The following is a 20175-nucleotide window of genomic DNA, read 5'->3' on the forward strand; positions in this document are numbered from 1 at the left end:
CCACCATATATATATATATATATATATATATATGAAATATATATATATATATATATATATATATATATATATATATATATATAGATATATATATATATATATATATATATATATCTTTTATTCCATAAATCACAAAAGACAATAACCCACTTCAGTTCCTCCACATGTCTTCCATCCGGTGGAGAAAATAAATGACTTCTGCGTCTATTATTATGAATTTTATACGTAATAATTTTCCAGTTTTGCTTCTATTTCTTCTTCAGCTATTTCAGCTTGTGCTTTTATTATTTATCCTGCTACTTTTGCCTTTATGATTGTCTGAAACTTATATAATGTCTCCATCGTTCCGTTTTTAATTGTTCCGAGTTATTGTCAGCTCGAGTGCAATATTTAGTTTTATGAAGACTCCTCCACCGTAGGATTATATATTATATTTGTTTAAGAAACATGCACCGGTGAAATTTTAAATTAAAATTTAAAACTACAGATCAAACGCAGTTTATTAAATTTAGTACTATATATAGTATGTAGGAAAATTCCTTTTTCCTTTTCCCTTGTCATTATTCTGTTTGAAATGCGACCTCCATTAAAAATACGATGAAAGACGGCAAAATGAGCAAAAATAAAACTTTATGACATTTTCGTCAAACGTTCAGTAGCTACAATAGTAGTTTTATTTGTAGTTGTAGTTGCATTTGTCGACAATAAAGTTGATCACGAAATCTTTAAGTTTTTTGTTTGCTGCGATGTCGCCGACGATACGGTGGAGATCTTGACATGGTGATGATTTTGATTTGAAATTTTTCAATTTTGACATGTAATAGGATTAATAAAATTACTTTAACCAAATGTAATAAATAAGTTTTTCAAAATAGATTTTGTGATTTTCGAATAGTGCACGGTGGAGATTCTAGTGACTTAAAAAGTTTAATACATAAAAACTGACTTGAGTTTTTACTTTTATTTTAATATTACGTATGGCTTACTAAAATGGATTTTAGTACAAGTATAATTCTATTAATAAATTCTGTGAGAATCTATGTACATTTCCCATTGAATACGAAATAAAAATTACATTTCCATGACAAGTTGCATTTAAAGACGACGAGTGTACCACCAGGTACAGTATTTATTTGACTGTCATCTATTTTCTGTGTCGTTAACTTTTTTTGTATTCCCAATCGGTTTATGACGACTTCTTAAATGTAATTATTTTATTGCTATATAATATATATGTATATATATATATATATATATATATATATATATATATCTTATATATAAGATTCTTCTGTACTGGCTATGAATGGTTAATCCTTCTAAACTATTATTCAGATTTCCATAAATCTTCCTGAAGTTTGTTAAGAGAATTTTCTAGGATTTTTTGATTCATAGAAATATAGTTAGATTGTAGAAATTATTGGAAAAAAATACAAAAAACCGCTTATCATTAATTTGAATTGAAAATATTTGAGGCGTTGTTTGACATTAAAAACAACAAAAGACTGAACAAGGGACTCTACTGACGAGCAAAGAAGAAAGAAGACCCTACTGACGAGCAAAGAAGAAAGAAGACTCTACTGACGAGCAAAGAAGAAAGAAGACTCTACTGACGAGCAAAGAAAAACAGGACTACTGACAAGCAAACTAATATTCGACACAGATTTATTGAGGAGTTCACTGACAAAAAATACAATATCAATGTTGGAATTAAAAAGAGGACTCTACTGACGAGCAAACAGATTATAAAGTACTTTAACGACTAGAAAATATTATATGAAAGTAGTAATAATTAAAAAGGACTCTACTGACAAGCAAACTGAATTTTGACATGAAACTAAAAAAGAAATTGTATAATATTTACACTAAAAAGGAATCTACTGACTAAAAGGACTCTACCGACGAGCAAATTTAATTTTGGAACAAAAAAATTAAAAAAGGGACTCTACTGACAAGCAAACTTAATTTTGGACTAGAAAATTGAAATCGAACTCTACTGATGAGCAAACATAATTTTGGGCGAAAAAATTAAAAAAGGGACTCTACTGACGAGCAAACTTAATTTTCGACGAAAAAATAAAAAGGGGACTCTACTGACGAGTAATTTAATTTTAACTTAGAAGACAAAAAAATACTATACTGACGAGCAAATTGAATATCGTAAAGAGAACATGAAAAGAACTGACAAGCAATCTGAAATCAGATGTAGAATAAAAAGGGAATCTACTAGCGAGCAAATTAAATTTCAATCTAAAAAATGAACAAGAGACTCTACTGACGATCAAGTTAAATTTCAATCTAAAAAATGAACAAGGGACTCTACTGACGAGCAAAGAAAAAGAGGACTCTACTGACGAGCAAAGAAAAAAAGGACTCTACCGACGAGCAAATTAAATTTCAATCTAAAAAATGAACAAGAGACTCTACCCATTCTTCCATATCACATTCTATCAAACTCCTTTCAACTCCAGATACAAAAACTCTATAAACAAACATTTAGCAGCTTCTGCTCCTAGTAATAAAGATGACTATATATTTTCAAACGCTCAAGAAGAAGTCTATTTACGATTCCCACGCGAAAGAAAACAGCAATAAAAAACAGCAAAAAATAAACAAATAAACGCAGCAACCGACACAATAGCTGCTGCTGCTGCTGCAGCAGACTGTATCGAATAAAATGACTCGAACAATTCAATAGGTAGAAAGTTATATCGTTCTTAAATCGATTGTCGGCGATCGTTTTATTTTATTGTTGGCTCTGCGCCTTCATATGAACATCGTGTTTGCCGACTGCGAGATTATTATTAATGGTGGAGAGTAAGACGATTTATAAACATTAAAGTTTCAGATTTCATGATTACATCTTTTTTTTAGGGATCGATTCTGCCGCATAACAGAAAAATGTTATGGCAAGGCTATGTTATGAAAAATTTTTCATACTGAATATTGACCAAAGCCTTGTCAGTAGAGTCCTCTTTCTTCTTTGCTCGTCAGTAGAGTCCCTTGTTCATTGTTTTGATCGAAATTTAATTTGCTCATCAGTAGAGTCTATTTTTTAGATTAAAATTTAATTTGCTCGTCAGTAGAGTCCTTTTTTCCTTTGCTCGTCAGTAGAGTCCTTTTTTTCTTTGCTCGTTAGTAAAGTCCTTTTTCTTCTTTGCTCGTCAGTAGAGTTCCTAGTTCATTTTTTTGATTGAAATTTAATTTGCTCGTCAGTAGAGTCCTTTTTTCCTTTGCTCGTCAAGAGAGTTACTTGTTCATTTTATAGATTGAAATTTAATTTGCTCGTCAGTAGAGTCCTTTTCTATTTGCTAGTCAGTAGAGTCCTTTTTTTCTTTGCTCGTCAGAAGAGTCCTCTGTCTTCATTGCTCGTCTGTAGAGTCCCTTGTCAATTTTTTATATTAAAATTTAATTTTCTCGTCAGTAGAGTCCTTTGTTCCTTTTTGAGATTGAAATTTAATTTGCTCGTCAGTAGATTTCTTTTTTTCTCGTTGCTCGTCAGTAGAGTCCTCTTTTTTCTTTGCTTGTCAGTATAGTACTCTTTCTTCTTTGCTCGTCAGTAGAGTCCCTTGTCCATTTTTGAGATTGACATTTAATTTGCCCGTCAGTAGAGTCCTTTTTTTCTTTGCTCGTAAGTAAGTAGGGTCCTTTTTCTTCTTTGCTCGTCAGTAGAGTCCTTTTTCTTCTTTGCTCGTCAGTAGAGTCCCTTGTTCATTTTTTAGATTGAAATTTAATTTGCTCGCAGTAGAGTTTATTTTTTAGATTAAAATTTAATTTTCTCGTCAGTAGAGTTCTTTTTTTCTTTGCTCGTCAGTAGAATCCTCTTTCTCCATTGCTCGTCAGTAGAATCCCTTGTCCATTTTTTAGATTGACATTTAATTTGCTCGTCAGTAGAGTTCTTTTTTCTTTGCTCGTCAGTAGAAATCTCTTTCTTCTTTGCTAGTCAGTAGAGTCCCTTGTTCATTTGTTAGATTGAAATTTAATTTGCTCGTCAGTAGAGTCATTTTTTTCTTTGCTCGTAAGTAGGGTCCCTTTTTTAATGTTAAATCACTAAAAAAGTTTGAATTTGCTCGTCAGTAGAGTCCCTTTTGTATTATTTGAACCTATTCGTCAGTGATTTTTTTTTAAAGAAATGTCTAAATTTATTTCGCCACTAAAGTTCTTTTTTTTTAAAAAATGTACAAATTTACTCATCAGTAGAGTTTCTTTTTCATAATATAATAATGTCTGAAATTGCTCGTCAGTAGAGTCTCTTTTTTATCTGCTCAACAAATATTTTCGTAATTTTGGATTAAAAATTCAAAAAATTACCCAGGCTAAGCACAGTCTAAGCACTCTGGTACAAATGTTTACCCAAGTGCGTTCAGACTGTTTATGTACTGGAGCACTTTTCCAATTTTGTGCAAATTAGGCAACTAATAATGACGATTGTTAATGTTCTGGAGATAAATTGATTGATTTATGATTTACATTTGAATTCAACTTCTTAGGTTGGCGATGTATAAATCAGTAAAATAGAATTTTATTTTTGCAGTAAAACTTCTTAAGTCGCGATGTCATATAGAGTCTGTTTTGATTAAACGTAAAAGAGACAACAGTATATAGTGAGAAAATGAGAGAGAGATATAAAACACTAGTGCGAAAAAGAGCAACATATACCTGACAGTGTAGAGTGACAGAGTAAGATATATGTGTACGATGTAACCTCCAAAATTTAGGAACTACCTTTTTAAATGTAAATTTTTGATAAAAGGACAAGAGATACCAATTTTTGTTGTTAATAAAAATTGTAGATAATTTAATTGGCTATAAATTTGCTGAATATTGCAAAATGGTGGGACATTTCGTTTTGAAGTTATAAATAAATAAACAAAAAACGAGCTGGTCCAAAAGTATGAAGCAATATATACTGATGCAACCTCTAAAGTTTAACAACAACCTATTTCATTGCATAATTTGGGTAAAAGAATAAGAGATACAAAATTTTGTTGTTAACAAAAGTTGTACATAATTTAATTGGCTATAAATTTGTTACATATTGCAAAACAATCGGACAATTTATTTAGAAGTTATAAACAAATAAATAAAAATCGAACCGGTCCAAAAGTATAAAACAAGACATATTAAAATTTAGCCTCCTCAATTCAACAACAATCATTTTAGTTCTTATAAATGCCGCCAAGCTAAGCACAGTATAAGTGAAAATGTCGCACAGAATTATTTGCAAATGCGTTTAGACTGTGACTATACGGGAGCACTTTTTCAATATTGTGCAAATTTGGCAACTATTTTTTTTTTAAATTGAATTCGAAATGAAATGACGATTGTTAATGTTCTGGAGATAAATTGATTTATTTATGATTTACATTTGATTTGTTCAGATATAACAAGATAGCAAGTTCCAGCAATTTCCCTTAAGGCACGATGCCATACACCACTAGTTTAATTTTATAATCATTGACTTACCTATGACAGTCAGGTTGTACCTAAGGCTTCTAGTTTGTGTGTGCCTGTAGTCGACACGACACCTATAGACGCCAGCGTCGTGCCTTCGGGCGTCTTGAAGTTCCAGCCTGGCAGGTTCACCGTCGGCCCTAAAATGGGCCCTTGAGCCGAACACTTCGGGGGCTGACCAGTGGCGTGCAGCCGACAGGGGTTTGCCACGGACGTCGAAGCTAAAAATAAAAATCAGTTTGATTATTATTGGCTCCACATTGTTATTGTTTTTCATAGTAGGGTAGTTATAGTAATGAACCAAAAATCGTAAATGAAAATTTTTGCACATCTGCACGTTTTGAAAGTTTCTGAACACTTTGGCATACATAAGAAAAAATTTATGTGTGTGTGTGTTTTGTATGTCCACGTTGTCGGGCACATGGATTAACCGATTTGAATGATTCATTTACCATTCGATTCCTATTGATAAGGAGATATGCTGTTTAGTTTTTGGCAAAGGCAGGTCCAGACGTTACGGAGATACGGAGCAAAGAGTGCAAAAAATACAAATCGAGTTTTTAAGAGAATAGAGTATCCGATTTGAATGATCTAAAAAACATTCAGTTTGTAATGATTTGGAGAAGATGTGATTAGTTTTTCGCAAAGACAGGTTTCGCCATTTCGAAGATACACAGCTAAATGTGCAAAAAATTGCAGTTTTTGAGTGAACTAAGTGTCCGATTTGAATGATCTAAAATTATACAATTTACAAAAAACTTTCTGTTTGTATTGACAAAACAATTGCTTTTGAGAATAAAAAAATATTACATATTTTGTTATTTTTTTAAAAACATTTTTTTTATTTGGACCGAAAATGACAGATAATTTCTCTTACTTGTACATACGATTACTTATATATTTTTATTTTTAGTTAATGAATACTGATTGAAAGTGTTATTTTTTTTACAAAACTCAGTTTATATTTTATATAAACAAAAACTCCGTTTATAAGCATTAAATGCGCAAACCATACTTTTAATATAAACTAAAAAAAATCTGATTTCTTATTTTTACAATAATCGTATATTAGTAGTGAAGTATAGTATCATCTTCGATCACCTTTTCATTGTTTTCACGTATATCTTCTAATCTCTTATATGCATTTTATAAATTTTGTAAATAGTACACAGTAATTTGACATTGAAAGTTACACAACACTTTTATCTGTGTATAACTTGTTATATTCTAATATATTTTATTTATATATATATATTCATATAAACGTTCATCATTTAAAAACCTAGAGAGAAGAAACTTAAATATTACAAGAGAAAGAAATAGATACAAAATTGTAACATTTATTGTACGCAAAATACTTGAAATCTAAGACAGAGTACTGATAAAATCGAGATCTTTTTGAATTATATTGAAAATATATAAGATTTTAATTGTAATTCTGACTAAAGTTCTAATATACTTTAAACAAATAATTTCAACTTTGCAATTCAGTTTATATAATTCTTATAAATATTAAACAATGTTACAATATTTATAAAAATCTCTTTGAAAACATTTAAAATTTTTCGAACATTTCGTTACGGTACGGGAAGTTCCAGCAATTTGCCTAAAGGCACGATGCCATACCCCACTAGTTCTTTTTTTGTAAACATCTCATTTTAGTAAGTTAAATAACGATTTAAACTCAATATTCCCGCAATAATAATTCTCGTGTTTAGTGTTTTTCTCAAAGCAAAATTATTACCGGTTTATTGCCGTCGGAACTTCGATATTTCACTCAATTATCGAGTAAAACTTTCGCAGACAAATTCGATTACTTTGTAGGAGAAAACCGGGTAATCGGGTAGAAAGATAGTTGAAACAAAGAGGTTGTAGAGGAATATATAGGTGCTTTTAGAAGAAATAATTTTGGTGGAGGAATGACAGGTGGAGAAATTTAAAATTACTTGAAACATAAAAAAGTTAAAAATACTATCATTTATTAAGAAATTTTTTTTGTTAGTTTTTTCTTTTGATAATACTTTGAACTCACTTTTCATTTCCTTAAAGTCTAACACTCGAGTTGAGTGTCCAAAATTCGCAATATATCTACAAGAGAAAAAACATGTCTATCTTATTTACAATTCAAAAAATAAAAATCAGTTTAAGACAATGATTTCGGAGCATATCCTAAATTTAAATCAAACTTTCAATACCAAAAATTCTATTATTTTACATAAAGAAAAAAAATGTTGACCTCAGAAAATTTGCTGAATCTGCATTTATTTTTTTAAACCCCCTTTGCGTTAATAAACAAAATTCTGCTCTTGTAGTCATTATATCAATTTTTTTTTCAAATAAATAATTTTCCAAATCTTTGACCATTGTGTTTCATGTTGTATTTGACATGTTTTATTTTTCAAATTTGTGTCTCCACTGTTTAACTAACCCTCAAAACCCTCTCCAAAAACTCCTTGTGTGTCACGTGACTTCTAGTTGCGTTCTATTTGCTCATAACTACATAACACAATTTTTCAATTTTAAAATGAAAAACAAAACACGTTTAGTTAATATTGTTTATTGTTTTATATTTATTTTATATGTAATGTATGATTGGTATTTCTATATGTATTTTTTTTAACGTTGTAAATATTTTTTAGATACTGTTAACAAACGAATTGCTGAATGATGACACACAATCCGTATCAAAACGTATATTATAAATAGATATTTGTATTTATTTGTTTTCTTTTATTTCGACTACTGGCTGAAAATCATTATTCAAGATATTAACTTATATACTTTAAATAAATATTTTTGACTTTGTGATTCGGTTTATATAGTTCTTATAAATATTATAAAACATTTAATATTCCTCGAACATTTTGTTACGGTACGGGAAGTTCCAGCAATTTGTCTTAAGGCACGATGTCATATATCACTAGTTTATAAATAAAATACCTGTTACGGCAGAATTGTCTCATAAATTTTATTTCTTCAAAAAAATTGACACACTCCAGAACGCGTTTTTCAAAAATAAATTATCTAAAAAAGCAAATCTAACAAGCTCTACCTAATCAACATAAAATCAACAAGTAACTTTACATCTCTACAAATCACATCGAATCATTACAACAAAATCCAAAAAAAAAATCAACAAAACTCCCGTACAAAATCACAGGCGATCGTTCTCGAGAAAAGTTTCAAACTCTCCACCGGCACTCCACCGCACGACCTCGATAATCTCCTCCTCCGCCAGGAAGTTACTGACCGAGTCGATGAGTAATCACATCCGCAGAAACATATCAAAACTTCCTGCTAACAACCAAACCGGATCTAATTCCGGGTAATGAACAAAAGGCCGGAGGAACAACTTTAGATAAGAGCCGAAAAGGAAGGAATACTTAGGTAACGGGCGATTCACGCGATACGTTTGGAATTTTTCTAATGAGGTGGAGGAATAAATAATGTTGTAGTAGAATAATATATGTTGATTATTATTACCTGTACAATGGAATTCCGGCGTCATCTTGAAACCAGAAGACCATGTAGACTTTGTCATGGTTAGGAGGCGTCACGCTGCAAGGCAATGACACTGAGTGACCCTCCACGGCTTGTATTTCAACAATACGACCTGGAATAAAAAAATATAAAATATTAAAAACCAAAATAAGTACGGCAGTAAAACTAAATTTACCCCAACCCTCCACCGTCTCGCGACGGCTCCACCCTTCAAACATTTATTGCGCTCGTTATTTCGGACGCCTTACATAATTGTGTTCATTTATATTTCTCGAAACAGCGTTATTATATTCGAAGAACTCGTTCCATTAACCTTCAAAAGGCGTAGCCTTCGGGTTAAAATATTGTTCAAGTGAACTAGTATATTGAGAGAGAGCTGAACATGTACAAGTACGAAGAGAATTTCTTTTGAATCGTTAGCGAAAAAGCTTTAGAAAACCACTAATTGGAAAGCCGTAGGAAGTCTTCAGGTGGAGGACAAAATGTGGAGGAGTATATATATATATATATATACGAGGATTTAATAATATATATAATAATTATATATATATATATATATATATATATATATTATATATATATATTATATAATAAATTATGTATATATATTTAGCTCGAAGCGACGTCCTTTATCTCGAGGACAAATATACTCTCAAATATTTTTTCTAATAATAAAGGAAAGTTGGAACAAAAACCCTCCCCCAATGTTAGTATAGGTGAATTCCGTCTATGTCAACATCTCATCATATCATGTTCTCATGAGAAGAATCATTGATTGCAAAGATGAGGTCTTAGTGTATTAAATATGAGAATATAATATATAAAACATATCGAGATAGAGTCAAATAATTAAGCAAAAGTCAAATTTTAATAAATTAATAGCAGATGAATTGGGAGCAATACTCAATAAATTGCCATCAAAACTCAATAAATTGAGAGCAAAACTCAATAAATTTAGAGCAAAACTCAATTGATTGAGCAAACTTGCTCAAATAATTATACAAATCTTGAATAATTGAGCAGATCTTTATTCATTAAACAAAACCTTAGATAATCATGCTGATCTTAAATAATAATTGAGCCAATTTTAAATTATTGAATCAATTTTTAATTATTGAGCAAATCTTGAATAATGGAGCTGATCTTAAATAATCAAGCAGGTCTTAAATAATCGAACCAAATTTTAATATATTGAGGTTATTTTAAATTATTGAACAGAGCTTGAATAATGCAGCAGATCTTAAATAATCGAGATGGTCTTAAATAATCGAGCCAAATTTAAAATTATTGAGCCAATTTTAAATAACTAACCCAACTTTAAATTATTGAGCAAACCTCCAATGATTAAGCAAACCTTAAATAATTGAGCTGATGATTTTAAAAGCATATCTTATATTAGGTTGTCAAATATCTCCCTTCCGCTTTTTTGCTCTTGGTTTATAATACAAAGGGCGGAAGGGAGATATTTGACAACCTAATATAATTGAGCTAAACACAAATAATTGAGAAAAGTCGAATAATTTAGCAAATCTCAAATTGAGCAAACCTTAAATAATTGAGCTGATGACTCCAAGAGCAAATCTTATATAATTGAGCTAAACACAAATAATTAAGAAAAGTCGAATAATTGAGCGAAGATCAAATAATTGAGCAAATCTCGAATATTGAACAGGCCTTAAATAATTGAGCTGAATAATTCAAGAAAAAATCTTATAGAATTGAGCTAAACCCAAATAAATGAAAAAAGTCGAACAACTGAGCAACAATCATATAATTGAGCTAAAATCACATAATTGATCAAAATTCAAATAATTGATCAAAAATCAAATAATTGGGCAAAAATCAAATAATTGAGCAAAAATCAAATAATTGAGCAAAAATCAAATAATTGAGCAAAAATAAAATAATTGAGCAAAAGTTGAATAATAGAACAGATCATGAAAAATTTAGCAGGACTTATATAAATTAGCAAATCATAAATAGTTTAGCTGGTCTTAAATAAATAAACAGGTCTTAAATAAATAGGCTGGCCTTAGATTATTGAGAAATACTCAAATAATTGAGCTACAAAAAAGTCTTATGATGAGTCTTAAAAAAATAGGTGAGGAATAATAGAGCAAATCATAAATTAGCAAGTCTTATCTAAATGAACAGGCCTCAAATTATTGAGAAATACTCAAATAATTGAGCAACATTAATTAAATCTTATATAATATTTAAAAAATAATTTAGTCTATATTTAAGGGAGCCTTATGAAAACGACTAAAAAAACCTTATATGAATCTTAAAATAATAATTTACTCAAATTTAATTGATCCTTATGGAAAAAAAATAAAAAAAGACTTATCTTATACATTTTTATTATTTTTATAGCAAATTGTTCATCACTGAAATAGATCACGCAGAACCTCCACCCGAACCGACCTCGGGGACTTTTACATCAGAATCTGTAATATATATATATATACATATATATATATATATATATATATATATATATATATATATATATATATCTACATAATACGAATCGTTCGTTGTTTGTTCGATGACTGGCGGTGTCGGCGGTGTTGGCGGTCAATATACATTTATTATATGAGGATTGGCGGACGTCTCCGGTCTCTTGGCGGCCGCCTGGGGGCTTAAGGGACACAAAAATATATTTATTTGGGCATAGACCCGATATATATATATATATATATATATATATATATATTCGATTTTTCTAAATACGATGCCCAAGGCGACTCGAGTAGACATTGTGAATATAGACGAGATGATAGAATAGATGATGGTGTTTTATGAAAAAAAATAGTTTTGAGAAAAGTTTTCAGAAAAGTTTTGTCTTATATGTTAAAATTAAATGCACATATGAAGGTGGAGGTGGAGAATCATAAATAATAATATATTTACTCCACCACTTTACATAAGAAAATTATTTATTCTGATGCGCAGTGTAAATACTCCCAATGTTACCAGATGTGGTTGTGATTGCATGCATATTATAATATTAAATTTTAATAGTCGAATGACATGGCGTGGACAGACGAAGGCAATTCTCATGTTGTAATTATCAACTAAAATATCAACAACAGCAATATAGTTAAGTGGATGATGATTGCGAGGTGCATGCTAACAAGCAATTATCCAGGAAACGGGTATTAGGCAAAAGTTAAACAAGAACTGATTTAAAAATTAATAATAATTATATAAATTGGTGGAGGAGACACGAAATGGGATAATCATAAAAAATATGTTAAGGGTGTGAGAAGCAAAAAAATGTACACATTAATTTGTTTTATTTGATAACGAAACAAAAAGGCAAGGCTTCGTGATACTCCTTTAACAAATACAACTAAAGTGGAGTATCTCAAAGCTCAGTGTTGGGGTCACCAATATTTTTATTCTAAAGAAATTTTATCTATTTGTGACAGGATTGTTATATGTCTTATACAAATTTCTTGAGGGTAACTTAGCCCCCTGGTTATGAAATTCAAGTTTTTGAAGTAAAACTTCTTTAGGCGCGACTACATTACACCACTAGTTTGTTTTATTGGGGTCACCAATATCATTACTTCAACTAGTGATGTATGACATCGTGCCTTAAAGCAAATTGCTGGAACTTCCCGTACAGTAATAAAATACTCGAGAAATTTTAAGCGTTTTCAAATATATAATAATTACAAATTCTGTAACTTTCATTATTTTTGCTATCTTGTTATATCTGAGCAAATCGAATGTAAATCATAAATCATAAATCATAAATCAATTTATCTCCAGAACATTAACAATCGTCATTTCATTTCGAATTCAATTTAAAAAAATTAGGTGCCTAATTTGCACAAAATTGAAAAAGTTGTATCATTATAGTACAAGACGATGAAATTAAAATTTTAAGAGAAAATGGACTCTATTGACGAGCAAATTAAAATTTCAGTACAAAATGTGACTTTACTGATGAGTAAATTTAAATTTAGATCTAGAAAATAAAAAAAGGACGAGCAACTTTAAAATGTTAATAGAAAAAGAGACTCTACTGACGAGCAAATTAAAATGCTAATACAAAAAGGGACTTTACTGATAAGCATATTTGTAATGGAAACACAAAAAGGGATTCTACTGACAAGCAAATTAAAATGGCAATACAAAATAGAACTCTACTGACGATCAAATTTAAAATGTCCATAAAAAAGGCACTCTACTGACGACCAATTATACAAAAAGGGACTCTACTGACAAGCTTATTTAAAAATTCTAATACAAAAAGGACTCTGATGACAAGCCAATTTAAAATTTTAATACAAAAAGGGACTCTACTGACGAGCTAATAAAAATTTCAGTACAAAAAGAGACTCTACTGACGAGCTAATAAAAATTTCAGCAAAAAAACTGCTATTTTTCGCACATTTAGCTCTGTATCTTCGAAATGGCGGGACCTGTCTTTGCCAAAAACTAATCACCCCTTGTCCCAATCATTACAAATTGAAGGTTTTTCAGATCATTCAAATCCGATACTTGTTCTCTCAAAAACTAATCAGCACATCTCGCTATCCATTTTTCTGAGGTATGCCAGTAAAATGTTCAGAAACCTTCAAAACGTCGAGAAATGCAAAAATTTTCATTTTCGATTTTCGGCCCATTACTATAACTACCCCTACGGAAAGTTAATTATATCCATTTGTGACAGGATTGTCTCATGCCTATACAACTTTCTTGAGGGTAAAATACCCCCTGGTTAACAAATTTAAGTTTTTGCTTCCCAGGAGTCCTCTTAGCCTCCAAATTTACCAATTACCGATTCAGTTAATTATTATTTCCTGTATCAACTAGTTTTGACACTGATAGTGCCAGGTTTGCACCTCGAAGTTAACCATTCGGTTAATTTATGTCGACCTAATTAAATTACTCCACCGGCGAAGATGCGAACTAAGTTTTGCAAAGCAAATATCGTGTTGACAGATGTTCAGAGTTGGAATATATACATATTCCTTCTAGATCTTGAGATTAGATCATGAAATGAAGATTTTGAGAAAAATATTATTTTGCAGCGGTTGTATCCGGAATTTAAGGTGGAGAGATGTGGTATTCTGAATGTACTCCCAAGTGTAAGAAAAAAATTGAAGTTACAGTATCTTTACTTTAATAATATATTTGAAAACGTTTAAAATTTCTCGAATATTTCATTACGGTACGGGAAGTTGCAGCAATTTGCCTTAAGACGCCATGCCTTACACGACTAGTTCATCTTTATTTTGTAATGAATTTAAGCGGATGACATTTACATTAATTAAAAAAAAAAGCTTCACAATAACAGTGATTAATTCAATTATAAGCTCTTAAGGCAATTATCTCTCCACCTTGAGAATCGTGAAAAATCGACATAAACAAAATAAAAAATACGCCTGAGCAAATTAATTTGATGTAATGATTTAAACAGGGTTTAAAAACATTGAGCGTTTGATTATAAATAGATAGATATCAAAAATATGTATTTCTGAAACATGAAAGACGTTGTGTAAATTAAATAATAAAGTAGCAGAGCATAATATTCATATGTAAAATACGCCTGAACGCACGGCAAATAACATCGCGTGTTATTGATTATGTTACCGCATAATTATTAAATGTATAATTGACTTCTGATTTAACTAAATGTTGGCAACCCCTGTTTTTTTCCTTAAAATAAATAAAAAGTCAGGATCTCCATTAAAATCTTCGAGTTTTGAGTGATTACATAATTTAATTAAGCAAAAAATAAAGCAATGAACAGACGTACAAATATCTTTATTCTTCCAATAGCATTAGGACAAAAAATTAAAAAAAAGTTGCAATCTCATTAAGTTTAATTTTCTATAAGTCCTTGATGTAAATGATTTCAATGCTGCTAATTGCATATCAAAAAATAAAAACACAAAAAATCAAACAGGCGATAAAATTAAAGTCTGTTAACAATAAAAAAAGAACATCTAAAATTTTTTTAACCAAGACATTCATCATCATCCTTGAAGTCAAATTTCTTTCCCCATTTCCCATTACTCCTCCCTCGTTCCTTATCCCCAGTGTTGATCTAAAACAAAGATAATCCTTTGTCACACACGACAAGGGCAACCCCTATGGATGGAGAATCCTCCACCAATCTCCTACAAAAGGGTGCAACCAGTATGTTGTTTTCAACAAGGTACATACGTACATATTATTCATCATCATCTCCACCTAGTGTGTCACTTGTATAAATTTCAGAAGTGGGATCGCATAAACAAAGATGACGACGATGATGATGATGATGATGATGGAGATGGTGATGTATAACAAAAGCACAACTCTAGTTAGTTAGTTAACACGGGGGTTTGGTTTGGTGGAGAGACCTGACAGAAAATTATAATGAAAAAGATTTGATTTAGAGTCTTCAGTAAATTCCTGTATCTCAATTTACACTGTGCATCAGTATAAATAATTCTGTTACCTATTTATGATTCTCCACCTCCACCTTCATATGTGCAATTAATTTTAACATATTAAACAAAACACCATAAACGCTCTAATTAACAAACAAAAAGAACAACATTTTCAAATCAAACCAATTATTTTTAATAACTCTTTACAAAGCTCGATTCACGAACGCTCCACCGTTACAATTGTAACAATGAAAAATACAAAATATATGAAAATATAAAATTCTCTCTCTCTGATTTGTTGTAAAATAATGGAAAACAAATTCAAAGGCGAAAATAGAAAAAAATATTACGGCGAGAGGAAATTATAAATCGAGCAATAATAGTTACACGGTGGAGTTATTTTAATTATTTTGATATATTCATATATATATATATATATATATATATATATATATATCAAATATATGGAGACTCAAAAATCTCCATCTAAATTTATTCAAGAAAATAATGAGTGTGCATCTGAGATGTAAATTGCATAATTAAAACGGCGGAATTGCGGAATTCGCAAACAGTCAAAACGATAATAATATCATATAATGTGAAATCTCTTAATAACAAACACTTATCTTTGTTTTCTGAATTATTATGTTTGTTTTACGAGAGGACTTTCTGCGCAAACTGGGAATCGTTGAATTGTCCGGTGGAGATGAGAAGTTGGATGGATCGAAATTAAATTTATTTTGTTCGATTAACATGGTAACTTTGCAGTATGTGTAAATTTGTACAATCTTTCTTTAAATTTGTCTATTTTGTTACCTGTTTACCTGACTACCTCTCCACCAATGTTTAGAAATCTCTCAAACGGGAAAATATGCAAGTAAAAATCAATTTTGATTACTATAATATATATAATATATACTGTGGGATTCATAGAAGAGATGAGGAGTTTTTTGGAAAAATATAGACTTTTGTGCAACGCCCTAATCACTGGTCTCTTGTTGGTTACTTAAAAAGTACGCCAAGTCCTCGGGTTAACACATTTACTCTAGCACCGGACTTCCATTGGCATCTCTCCTTGTCTTTTAACTCACCAAATCGTCTTTTCATGTTTAAGACTTTGGAACTGGATCTGGATTGTATGTTGTATTTAGATACTTCATCCAAGTTGTCCTCATCGACTCCAGTGATTCAAACAGTAAGCTCTTATGAAGGTTTAGGCAATTCAATCCTGCACTATTAAATCAACTGCCCCCTCATCGACCCAACTATCCTAACAAAGTCTCAAAAAATAAAAACATTTTTTTATCCAACATCGACTATCCATTCTCCACCCCTATTTAACAATGCGACTTTCATACAAAACAGAATCTCCACCTCCAAACCAAATAAGAATCATCTCGTAAATATCATTTTAAGAGTCGTCTCCACCGGGTAAATTATTCAAAACAATAAAAGCGCGTTATATTGCAGGTTATATAAATTGAATTATATACAGATTCAGATAAAATATTACAGCCCTTAATAATATTCCCACCCTCTTGTAAGGAGAAAGTGAGCCCTATAAATGACCGTCATAATTTTGTCGTTTATTACAATCTTTAGTGGATTTTGTTCGAGTGACAAAAAATTATTGTGCTTTTGAATATTAAATGTGACAGAGAGATTTTTGTTTTGTTATATATAATAAAGGAGATTTAGGAGCAATAACTTGGGTTTTATACTTTGTTGGAATTGAATTGAGTTAATAAACGTTGTGATAAATTGGGTTTATAGTCTGTAATGGAATTAAAAAATATGTACCAAGTCATTCTTCTACCATAAATCTTTTGCCCTAAACTTTGTCGCCACCTTGTGCATTTACATTTAGCCGAAATTAGCGCGAAAATAGTTTTACGAGCCGACGTCGGGGAGAGTGCTCCACCTCATGAATATTATCATTATTATAACATTCGCATTTCGTGTTAATAATCGCTTTTATCCTTTCTTCCTTGTTTCAGGCAAGAAACATTTATTGTAGCCATTATTCATGAAAACTACATCTAAAAACAACGGAGCTACAGCAGAACTACATTCGTAACATTTCTGGAGATAGAGGAGATAAGACGTTTGATAGAGGAGACCGGGAGGAATAATAGAATTATGGTTCTAAATATAGTTAATTTGTAGTTGGGAGTTTTACTTTTGTAAACTGTATTTGTGCAATTTGCAAGTCGAAGTTTCTGGCAAAAACATAAACTTTCTCTTAGAATTTAATTAAAGCCCAAGATGACGCATTTACTCTAGCCCTGTACCGGACTTCCGTTGGCATACTCGTTCTATAATTTAACCTCTCCTTGTCTTTTAACTCACCAAATCGTCTTTTGATGCTTAATATTCTTTTGATTCCAATCATTCATACAGTAAGCAACTGCCCTCATCGACCCAACTGTACTAAAAAAGTCCCAAAAAACAAAAATATTTTTTTAAAGAAACGAAAAATTTCACTAATAAAAATTAGTATTAAATACCAAAGCATATTGTATTCAAAATCTAGATTCTACAACTTACAACAATAAAATTAAGCAAAAATTTCAATTTTCAATTACTCCACCGTCCTCCACAGGTCTCCCCTATCCCTTAACCCACACATACGATCCAATAAGGCAGCAAGGCTTCTATTTAAGACATTAACATAAAACTTGTGTAACGGGAGCCAGTAGGCATTATTATACCATTGTGTGCCAACGGTGGAGTACTCAGTCTCCATTCCAGTCACCCTTTCCTCTCCTTTCTTCTAATGTACATCAGCAAGCAAGGAAGCAAGTAAGAAACGTCTTAGGGGTATGAGGGCCTAAAGTGTTAGTACTACATTATCACCTACTATAATACGGAACGCATTAAGGAGCCCTTTTGCAAGGATCATAAAACGATCCTCGTGTGTTGGAGGAAATTATCAGTAATTTGTGCGGTGGAGGAATTGTTATTTTTTGTGTAATTTTGGGACGGGAGTAATTTGTGATGAATTAGATGTAATTTAATTTTGCCTAAGGAAAAAGAAATTTGTGGTATTGTCAAAAAATGGAAATTTTATAATTTTAAGTAGAGGCTCGACGTTTCACGTTATTCTGAATCGTTTGACACACACGTTGAAAAAGAATGTGTGTATTTCCTAAATTTTAAACGTTTCTTGATTTACTGAAATTAGTGAAATTGGTAAGTGTTACAAAATAATACACTAAGGAGCCATTTCTGCCCTGAAATAGACCAATGTTGCCTAGGGGCTATGTGACGTAGTGCTTCTCATACAAAATGATACTAAATACTGTCATGCAATACTGTCAAAATGCCTTGAAATTGTTGGAAAATTAGGCATTTCACTCAAAGATGCAATTATGGCAAGATTGTGTATTTAACGTTTGTACGTTTGCTAGGTTAGGTTTTCTATCTAAAACTACAAAGCAACCATAATAAGTCATTTTGATTGTATTTAGTACCATTTTGTATGAGAAACGCTATGTAACATATCCCTTAAGTAACATTGGTCTATTTTACAGCAGAATCGGACACTCAGTATATCATTACTATATAAGAATTCAATTTATCTCTTGAATATAAATGAATGCATCTTTACAATACAGGCAGTCAATGAATGTATGTTAATTTTAGTTACATGAAGTTCTTCAAACACAATTATTATACGAAGAGTGCAGTTTCGAAAACAATATTTGTTATTTAACATAATCCATTGTGTGAACGAATATCATAGAACTTATTAATCAGCAATTACTTCATTTCTCTAATAAAGGTTCAAGTCGTAAATGCTAATTACAATGACAAACCGATTGAAGTATGACTTTAATTAAAGGGTTTTTGTTTGTTTGAATGCAATTTAAGTATATACAAAGTTGTTGTAGGGCATTTCGTTATTAGAAAAGGTTTTAGATTATCTAATTTTGTACGAATTTGCCAAGTATACCATTTACTTTTAGAGAATAGTTTAAGAGTTATAATTTTTAGAAATAAAATTACCACACAAGCGCCACCCCTTTACGAATTTGATAATTTTGTAACAGTTTGTTTTCAAAAGCCATTTATGAGTATACCAAGTTGTTGTAGGGCATTGTGTTGTTAGAAAATGTTGTAGACTATTTAATTTTGTTTAAATTTACCGAAGACACTTTTTGATTCTATCAAATAGTTTAGAAGTTATAAATAATTTGAACGAAATTAGTGATGTTTTCTTGTTTGCAGGTTTCACCGTTTCGTTGAATGGTATAAGTACAATTAATTTTTTTTCTAATGCAATTTATGAGTATACCGAGTTGTTATAGGGCATTTTGGTGTGAGAAAAATTTATGAACTATTGAATTCTGAATAGATTTGTCGAACATTATATTCAGATCTAACGTTATTTTCTAAAGTTATTAAATAAATTGTGAACAAATGCACAAAATGCATTCAAACTCATAACAAGTTTAGACTTGAAATGGTTTCTTATTTTTATTAACGATTTTAAAGTATACCGACTTGCTATAGGGCATATATCTGATTAATTTAAACATCATACCCACTCCATATATACAAGTACCTCTGTATCAATTATCTGCCTGTGTCTCCACCCAACTTTGTTATTCTTAAAATCTAATTACTTCTCCACCGTGCGATATAAGCTTCCGCTAACTATCGGTTGCTCCACCGTTAATTAGTCCACTGCCAGACAGACATGTGGCCGTAGTTACCGATACCGTTTACCGCTTACCGCCGGTACTAGCAAACTCTTATCGCAGCAGAATTATCAGTATTGGCTGCATAGTAGTAATAGTTAATTAACTATGGAAAAAGAATA

At 30.9% G+C, this 20175-nt stretch overlaps 1 protein-coding gene across 1 annotated transcript in view; it reads right to left on the minus strand.

Annotated features, from left to right (window-relative positions):
- Positions 1-20175, minus strand: part of LOC113386437 (hemicentin-1-like) — a 97282-nt gene that overhangs the window by 62472 nt on the left and 14635 nt on the right. The window contains exons 2-3 of the mRNA XM_026624218.1: positions 8938-9067; positions 5467-5675 (exon numbers count right to left, since the gene is read on the minus strand). Of these exons, the coding sequence (XP_026480003.1) occupies positions 5467-5675; positions 8938-9067 (339 nt within the window). The remainder of the gene's footprint in view (positions 1-5466; positions 5676-8937; positions 9068-20175) is intronic.

Source organism: Ctenocephalides felis, unplaced genomic scaffold, assembly GCF_003426905.1.
Source record: "Ctenocephalides felis isolate EL2017-DRISC unplaced genomic scaffold, ASM342690v1 CF-g0.4_SCAFFOLD_03571, whole genome shotgun sequence".
Classification (NCBI taxonomy): Eukaryota; Metazoa; Arthropoda; class Insecta; order Siphonaptera; family Pulicidae; genus Ctenocephalides; species Ctenocephalides felis.